Raw genomic sequence first — 9,052 nt, 5'->3', positions numbered from 1 at the left:
TGGGTCAAATTTGAGTTCTTGCCCTCGTGAAAAAGATTTTGTTTCATTTGCAGTTTGGTGGCTGTCTATTCAAAATCTCAGCTCCTTTAGAGAGAAGAAGAAATTGATTCTAGCTAATTTTTGGCTTGGAGCATATGGAAGTTTCGAAATGAGGCTGTCTTTAATGATAGATCTCTGAATCTGATGCTTACTCTTCGTAGAGCGCAGAATGGTGTTGATGAACTGCTATAGGTAGTGCATTGAGAATGACAATCCAGGAAGCTTGGTCCCCCGCTCGACTAGGGTATGCTTACAATCAATGTTGATGCTTCTTTTGACTTAGAAACTTTGCAGGCTGGGTTTGGTTTTTTAATTTGTGATTTAAGGGGATTATCCCGACCCAAATTTTGGACCGGACCGGCACTAGGACTTGGGTCAGCATAAGACCCCCAAAGCCCATAGTAAGCCTAACTATCCCTAGCCCAATCATAAGGCCCATAACTATAGTCCAAATTCAAGAAATCAAACGAACAGAGTTCGACCATAAATTAGAATATCCAATGGGGAGTATTAACTCACTTGACCTGTAAACACAAAATAACTCAATTTGGGGAGCTCAGCTCACCCTCACAATCCTCAAAATAATAAATAATCAAATGGGAGCTCTGCTCTCTCATTCAAGGTAAATACTCATCTCAAACATTTCAACATACCCGTATAATATGTTTACAACTTCAAAGAAATAAATTATTATAATCCCAATCAAGATTAGAATACTATTAGTACATGCGGAGTTCTAGATTATAAATCAAGGAAATGAAATATAGCTAAGCTGCTTCTTGTAAACCTGTGAGAAAGGAAGCAAGTTATTCACAAAAAGAGTCCACCTATTACCTAAGAAAAAATAGTTGAATAGAGGTGAGCGTTCGACTCATAGAGTAAGATATTGATTTTAAATACAATTTCTATAATTATCTAAGCCTAATATATTTCTATGTATGAAATACAACATACACATATATTTTCAAATAATTCAAATAATATTCACACGAAAGATAATTTGAAGTACTCACACACCTATGTGTCATATCAAAGTATGCATATATATGGAAGCTGATCCCCTATACAACTCTTTTAATTCCAACACCTGTCAGCAAGATCAACTCGAGCAGGACTTTCTCTTAATAATCCAAATAAGAGGGTCAGTGAGATCAACTCAAAACTGTACTCACCCTGTCTTTATTCACATATAAAGATCAGGTCCAAGCGAGTCAAGCTCTAGCCGTGACTACCTGTCCTACCAATATCCATAATCACACCACACACACGCCGACATATGCGCACCACTCCAAATTACTTTAAGGAAACATTCACAATAGTTTCATCAAATAAAAATACAATACAAGGTGTGCCTAATATTTAACTACATAAATATATTTATAAGTGAATGCATGAACATGCCTTGAATATATAATAATATTGAAATTATAAATAAAATCAATATTTACTCATAAATCCATTAGATATCACTACGATAGCTAGGAGGAAGAAAAAAGCTGATTCTAATCACCTAAACAATTATATCAATGAATTCATTAGTATCAACACAAAATAAGAGTTTAAAGAGTTAAAGATGTCCTAATTTATGCCAGAAATCCGATAAAGTTTCCTTGTATCTAAGACCTACCCAACTTGCAAGACAATCTAAACAATACTTCTAAAACCAAAGGCCTTAGGTCCACATCACAACAACATTATACGGCCCTTTCTGGGCCTGCCAAACTAGACAGTTCTCAAGTAACTACACAATTTAGCTATAAGGTTTAAAACTAACATTTTTCAAAAATCATCCAACCCAACTTCAAAAATTCTATAAACATGCCCCATAGTCCTTAACGATGCTATTAAACTATTGTAAAAGGAATTATAATTTTCTAGCTGTCTACAAATATTTAATGAATTTTTATCCTAAGCCTGGTATTAGATAAATACGGCAATTTAGAGTTCGGGATTACATACGTCAATTCAAACACCTGGAATGTGTTCGGGGAGTTTGAAAATACTGAGATCGACTGTAATATTGACTATATTCCTGGACGGGCCATCGAGTAGTCGGATCAGGCAGAAAACTCGATCCCGAGCACCAATGAGCTATCATCGATCCAATCGCATCTAAAAAGATTCCAAAAATTATTAATAATTATCATATAATTATATTTAATTTTTGGGTATAAAAAAGTAAAAAATCTCACCAAGCGATCTGGATCGTCCGATGATCGCCTTTTCAAACAGTGTCCAATTAAAGCGGGGTCAGTCCCATCTCGAAGGTTTCATCGCTTTGAGTTTAATGGTGGTCTCGAATCGTCAATCTAACGATCAGATTGTCTTAGATCTAATCCGAAACCTTGAAAAAATTGAAACTTTCTCCTCCGACCACCATTTGCTGCAAAATAGGTATCAAAAGAAAACTTTCGGAATAAGCTTTCTAACACCACCAAGAACGCCTTGATCGGAAGTCGGATGAAGCCGAAATCGCTCCTAAAAGTCGCTACCCATATGCGAGTGTTTTCCTCTCTCCTCCCTCGTTTGTCGCCTCTTCTAGTGCTGCTCCGACTAGCAGGCTACTCATCGGCATCGCCCAAGGTGGTGGCATGCATCGCTGGCAGTGAGTGGTGGCTCACCGATAGTTGCAAAAGGGTGGGGGGAAAAGAGAGTGATGAGAGAGAGAGAGAGGGGAGAAACAGGGAAAGGGGGAGAGAGAGAGAGAGAAATCTAGTGCTGTTTTTTTTTTTTTAATTGGGAATGAATCTGAACAAGGATTTGTTTAGATTCATTTTTAGAAAATTTCAATTCTTTTTCAATCTTTGATCTTTTTTATGTTCTTCAAATAAGTTTCAAACTCCTTTCAATTGGGTTTCAAAATATAAATATATATACAATTAAAATATAAAAAAATACAATAAATAATATTGATAATAATAATTAAATTAATAATAATAAATCAAATCTTAAAACTAAGTTAAAAATAATAAAATAATATATTTTATTAATTGATTTAATATTACTATTTAAAACTAATCATTTAAATTAAAATTAAATTATTAAATAATTTATAAAACATGTTTAGAAATAACATTAAATCCATATATGAATGAAAATTTTATAAAATTTATAAATTAATTAAAAAATATTAAAATAATATTACTATATAAAAATATAAAAATTTATAATTTTAAAAAATTCAGGTTATTAGACAGATCCCTTGTTGATGGTGTTGCTGATACATTCGTGTGTAGCTCTCCTCTTGTGGCAAAAGGTTTTGGCGTTCGAGCTGCTAACAAAAAATTGGAGAATTGTAGCGTGGAGATTGATTTTCTTCAGCTTAAGATGCTGCCGCCATCCGATTCTGAGAATGTTTTCCAAAGGCCTGGTTAACTAACTATGAAAAGTTTCATGCGACTTCTCAGTAGATCTAAATCACTGAGTCTTCGTTCAAAAGAAACACTGATAAAACGGTACAGTCTAAGGAGACTCCCAATTCAGTTATGGTTTAATTTCTTCAATAAAAGCAGTTTTCAGATAAAATAATAATAATAATAATAAATTAATTATCTAGGTTAAATTGGAAATTAATTAATTATTTACCCAATAAAATAAAAATATAAGCGTCGGTTTTTGCTTTTGTTTTTATGCTGGCATCCATCAATCCATCTTATACAGTAAATAAAAAATCACAGGCATAATAATAATAATAATAATAATAACTGACTGCGGATCTTTTCTCTCTCCTCACTGCAACGAACACGTCCCCAAGGTCTGCAATTCTTAGCTGTTAACATCTCCATTTGAAGGTTCCACTTCTCCCACTTACCCTCTCTTTTTTTTGTCCTTCCTTTCCTTAATGAAGTCTACGTTAATCAATCCGTAGTTCTGCATATCTGCATACTATTACCTCTCAATTTGATCGAATATTTCATTTCCTTTTTCTAATTTTGATTCCGCAGATCCAATCATGGATTTCATGAAGGTCTTCGACCAGACAGTCCGTGAAATGTGAGTTTCCAATCCTCTCATTGCATTATTACTTCACAATTTCTCTTCGCGTTGCTTTTTTTTTTCCCTTGCATATTTTTTATTTTTCTTTTTAATTCCAGAAAGAGAGAGGTCAATCTTAAGGTCCTGAAGGTTCCCGAGATCGAACAGAAGGCAATACAATTCATTTGGTGTAGTTTTTCTTTGATAAATTGTTAAATAATGTTTCCTGTTTCAGTAGAAAATTTTAATTATCTATGCAGTATCAGTTCAAAAGACGATGCTAATTTTTTTTTATTAACCTCATTTTATGCTATAGATTACCATATTAATGTTTTATATGAATTCCTACTATCCATCAGTTACAAATTTGGCGTAGTTTCAGCTTTTAGATCATAGAGTTTGAATTACTGTAGTTTTTTGGTTTGTTTTATTTGTTATTTGCTTGACCTTTTAGGTGTTGATGCAACTGATGATGCGCCTTGGGGTCCTCATGGAACTGCATTGGCAGAGATTGCGCAGGCCGCTAATAAATTGTAAGTTCCGACTTGCTTTCACCTGTTTTGGTTTCCTGAATGGAATCTTTTTGATGGTAATGCTTTTGTGAAAGATGACTTTTTTTCTTGTGCGTGTCTATTTTCCTGCAATTTCTCTTAGCACGGAATGTCAGATGGTTATGAATGTTCTGTGGACAAGATTAGGTGAAAAAGGCAAGGACTGGCGTCTTGTCTACAAGGTAAATCTTTTTGTATTCTTAGATTTTATACTTCAGAAGTCGCAATACTGAAGCAGTAGCTTCATTTTGTATGTACTTCCCAACCTTGCTGTCTTGTTGAAATACTTTTGATCTCAGGCATTATCTGTTATAGAGTATTTGGTGGCACATGGATCTGAGCGTGCTGTTGATGACATAATAGAACATACATTCCAGATATCAGTGAGTACTACCGTTTTATACTCAACTAAAATTGTCAATGCTCATTTTTATAGCATTCAGAGTGAAGGTGAATTTTCTCTGACATTCCATTTCCCCTATTAATTTTTTGGTTGGCTAAGTCACTTACAAGTTTTGAATACGTGGAGCCAAGTGGAAAGGATGTGGGACTTAATGTGAGGAAGAAGGCAGACAATATTGTGGCCCTGTTGAATAATAAGGAAAAAATACAAGAAACCAGAAATAAAGCTGCTGCAAACCGTGAGAAGTAAGTTTATTTTTCATGAACTGATATTATGTTTTTGACTGGAGCATTTTTGGTGCTAAGCTGTTGTATGCTGCTATTTTTAGGTACTTTGGTCTTTCATCCACGGGAATAACATGTAAGTCAGGTGCAGCCTCATATGGTAGTAGTGGCTTCCAGAGTAGCAGTCAGTATGGCAGCATAAGTGGTACTAGAAATGGTGATAGTTTTAGGGACAGTTATAGAGACAGGGATCACTATAGAGATGAAAAGACTGAAAAGGATAACTATGATAAGTCACATCAAGGGGATGTTAGTGACGATCCAGGGAACAAGCGGAAGAAGTGTTTCACACGCGTTGGCAGGTTTGGCTTTCCATCAACATTATGCTTGAAATCATAATTTAAAGATGTGTATGTGTGTATGTGTGGGTGTCTCTGTATCCACGCACCAACATGCGTATGAATATATTTATGGCAGGGTAGGTAGATAAATCTCAGTATTCGTAAAACATTTAATTCAGCTTGATCTCTATCATCACTAATTTGGATATTATTGATGGTGGTGGGATAAAGATTTCTTGTGTCATAATCTGTTATACTTCTTAATGGCTTTAGTGAATCAGTCATTTGTTGTATCATTTGGTTAAAAAGTCAACCTGTGCCATATATATGCAAATGGACTTGGCTCTGAAATTTATTTTACTGTGCTATATTGCCTTTTATTTTCTCTTTCTTAACAGCAGGGATCAGAATAATGTGTCAGTCAATGCATCAAAGTTGTCATCTAAGTTAAATGACCCTCACAAGAACAATTCTGTTCCTTCACAATGCTCAAGTGCCCCTTCAAGTAACTATGATGATGATTTTGATCCCAGGGGAACTTCCAGCTCTAGTAAGTTTGCTGAACAATATCTTACACAAAGAGAATGTCTGTGATGCATATATTTGCTAAATTTGTTTGGTGTATTATACATTTCTGCAGTTAGTGAGAAGCCCTAATGCACTCTATTCAAAGCCTGTTTAGGAAATCCTTTGTGAACCTTCTTTTTTTATATGAAAATCGTACTTCCAGACTTGCTTGCTCATTGTAGTTGTTGCAGATGCACAAACACTTGAAATATTAAACAAATGTAAACAGATTAAGTCCATTTTTTCAGACTCTCAAATCAGAGGCTTTGGACAATAATGGTTTAAAGAACACCTTTGAGCCTTCTCATGTGGAAAGAATACAATTTTTGTTATAGCATTGGCTAGGAGGAAGAGAAAGAATGAATAAAGAAGATGAGCATATAACAATCTTTTCCTAATTGTGAAGCAGTGTTTTTGAATGCATAGCCTTGGAGGCTGGTTTAGTTAGTTCCCATCATTCATACGTAACCAGAAGGCAATAATAAACAAGAAAATAGTAGATGAATTATATAACAAATGAACAATATAATATATAAATCATGTTTGAAGTCTTATGCGAGAACTCAATTCTACTCTATTCTATTTTATTTGCTCATTTTCATGCTAGAAAACCTCTTTTAAGTGAGAATTTATTTCTTAAGAGAATCATTTTGCAACAATTGGAAATCACTATAAAAATGGAGTGACTTCACAACAATTTAATCCGTTTGGTTTAGTGGTGGTGGGCCCCATCATTGAAAAAGAAAGACAAAAGGCCGTTAAAAGCAACTGTGTATTCTTAATTGGGTTAGCATAGGAAATTACATAAATTCAAATCATTTCTCAGTTATTCCAAACACTAAAATTCAATTGAACTCTATCATTTTAAGAGTTCTTCGAAACATGTGAATTCTATCACAAAATTAATTGAGTTAAATTCAATTTATAGAATTAAATTGAATTTTATAACATGACTTTTATTCCAAAATTGGTGATCATATATATACACAGAATACTCACACTCTCTCTCTTATATGAAATTTTCAGTTATTAAAAACCTCGTGTGTGGCCAACTGGCCATACAATGTTGATCTCTCATTTGTACTGTAGTAATTCATTGTCATGCAAGTCATACACATGTCATGGTTACTAATACATTTCTCAACTTTGTGATTTATTCTATTTGACAGAGCCAGCTGCTGAAACTTCTAACCAAGTTTTTCTGTTTGGGGAAAATTTGATTGGCGACCTCGTGGATGCACCAACATCTGTTTCCACAGAAACATCAGCCACGAATGGCAACTCATCAGAGGTCGATCTGTTTGCTGATGCAACATTCGTATCAGCACCACCCCAAGTAGAAAAGGGGGCAACTTCTCATTTTCAGGTCAGTATTTTCTCATTCTAATTTCTGAAAATGAAATTAACTATGGTATTCTAGCTCTCTTATGCCTATTGAAAGTTGAGAAAGCTGTTTAATTGTTTTCGGGTACCATATGGTAAGGATTTCCATTTAGTCTGTTTTGTTTATCTGTGAAAATTGAAATATTGAGTGTATTTAAATCATTTACTTCTAGGAGTGAAGAATTCTGTAGTCATTTTAGCTACGATGATATGAATGTTCAGTATCCCATTCCCTCTCTCGCCCGACTATGGTTGATGGAACTTGGAACCTTTTCTCCTAGATGATCAATTATTGATGTGGTTACTCAGATAATATAAATGACTAGGCAAATTCGGGAATCAAAAATAAAAAATAATTCAGTTTCAAATCCTAGAGGTGCATGATTACACTTGTTTAGATTTGGAATGTATGCCCACTTAATAGGTGCTAGAGTATTATTCACTAATATTTTTGTTTTGATCATTTGAGCAGACTCATGTTGATCTGTTTGCTACCCAACCTGTTGTTCCTACTCAGGTTGATCTGTTTGCGTCCCAACCTGTTGTTCCTCCTGCAGTTCCTCAAACCATTGATTTCTTTTCCACTGTTGATCCAGTTGTGCAACCAGATACCAAGGCTCAAAAATCTGATTCTACAAACAATAACATTGTTGATCCATTTGTGACAGTTCCATTGAACAATTTTGATGGATCTGATCTTTTCGGTGCATCTTCTAGTTCCAATTCAGTTTCTACAAAACCTGAAAAAGATCCCATAAATGATGGAAGCCTTAATACTTTGAATCTGAATGCTTCAGACTCCAAGCCTCCGCCAAAGGAGACTTTCCAAGTCAAATCTGGAATATGGGCAGATTCACTAAGCCGTGGACTGATTGATCTTAACATATCTGCTCGTGAGTATATATTTATTCGTTAACAATTCATTTTCTGCGCATGCGTGCTTTGACATGTGCTCTGCTTATCAGTGTTTTGCATATGTACATTATTCTTCTGAGAAAATTGTTCTCATATTTGGTTCTGGATTTAGCACTATGATTCTTGATATTCTGGTCCAGTTGTGTTTAGCTTTGATTTGAAGGCCTCTTTCTAACTGTCTTGCCATTTAAACCTACTTGCAGCTAAGAAGGTATCATTGGTGGATGTTGGTGTTGTGGGTGATCTGAGTGATGGGCAAGATGAAAAGGACAAGGGAGCACCAACTTCGTTTTATATGGGAAGAGCCATCGGCACAGAGTCTGGCCTTGGTAGATCTTGGCTTATATCTTCACAGTCACGGGCAATGGATGCAGACTTCTTCTCAAGCCTCAGCAGCCAACAATACCAATTTGGTAGTTTCAAGAAGTAAATTTTGTTGTCCATTTGACATTTTTCCCCTGATCATCTTCTCAATATTCTTTTGCCCATTTGGCAAAGAAAATTTGAAATGTTGAGCAAATTTGTGTGCTAAATCTTGTTCATACATGAAAACAACGTAGTGATCTGATTAATGTATCTGTCACTGAGCGGATAACTTTTTAAAAGTCTGCTTATGTTCAATTGATTGTAAAGATAGCATCCTTCTAAAGTCGC

The 9,052-nt window shown here is 34.9% G+C and overlaps 1 protein-coding gene across 6 annotated transcripts; it reads left to right on the top strand.

Moving 5' to 3' along the window:
• The first annotated feature begins 3,705 nt into the window (after positions 1–3,705).
• Positions 3,706–9,047, top strand: LOC110671716 (clathrin interactor EPSIN 1). Of its 6 annotated transcripts, none has more exons than XM_021834265.2 (12): positions 3,706–3,830; positions 3,984–4,032; positions 4,134–4,185; positions 4,469–4,547; positions 4,669–4,747; positions 4,865–4,948; positions 5,068–5,213; positions 5,297–5,554; positions 5,932–6,083; positions 7,270–7,466; positions 7,956–8,376; positions 8,602–9,047. In XM_021834265.2, the coding sequence occupies exons 5-12, from the start codon at positions 4,682–4,684 to the stop codon at positions 8,826–8,828; spliced, it is 1,551 nt and encodes a 516-aa protein (XP_021689957.2). In that variant the 5' UTR covers positions 3,706–3,830; positions 3,984–4,032; positions 4,134–4,185; positions 4,469–4,547; positions 4,669–4,681; the 3' UTR covers positions 8,829–9,047. The 6 variants fall into 6 exon arrangements, with proteins under 6 accessions (XP_021689957.2, XP_057985852.1, XP_021689961.2 ...); XM_058129869.1 differs by having other exon boundaries at positions 4,134–4,204; XM_021834269.2 differs by having other exon boundaries at positions 3,766–3,830; positions 4,007–4,032.
• Positions 9,048–9,052: the final 5 nt, after the last annotated feature.

The sequence above is a fragment of the Hevea brasiliensis genome, chromosome 11 (genome assembly GCF_030052815.1).
Source record: "Hevea brasiliensis isolate MT/VB/25A 57/8 chromosome 11, ASM3005281v1, whole genome shotgun sequence".
Classification (NCBI taxonomy): Eukaryota; Viridiplantae; Streptophyta; class Magnoliopsida; order Malpighiales; family Euphorbiaceae; genus Hevea; species Hevea brasiliensis.
The sequence above is the reverse complement of the archived record's forward strand: the minus strand, read 5'-3'. Positions and strand labels throughout refer to the sequence as shown.

Excerpts from the sequence above, each read along its gene's own strand:
- LOC110671716 (XM_058129869.1), top strand. The coding sequence starts at position 3,992 with ATGGATTTCATGAAGGTCTTCGACCAGACAGTCCGTGAAAT. Across the intron at positions 4,033-4,133 it reads GACCAGACAGTCCGTGAAAT|AAAGAGAGAGGTCAATCTTA; the intron begins GTGAGTTTCCAA and ends TTTTAATTCCAG. Across the intron at positions 5,214-5,296 it reads GCTGCTGCAAACCGTGAGAA|GTACTTTGGTCTTTCATCCA; the intron begins GTAAGTTTATTT and ends TGCTATTTTTAG.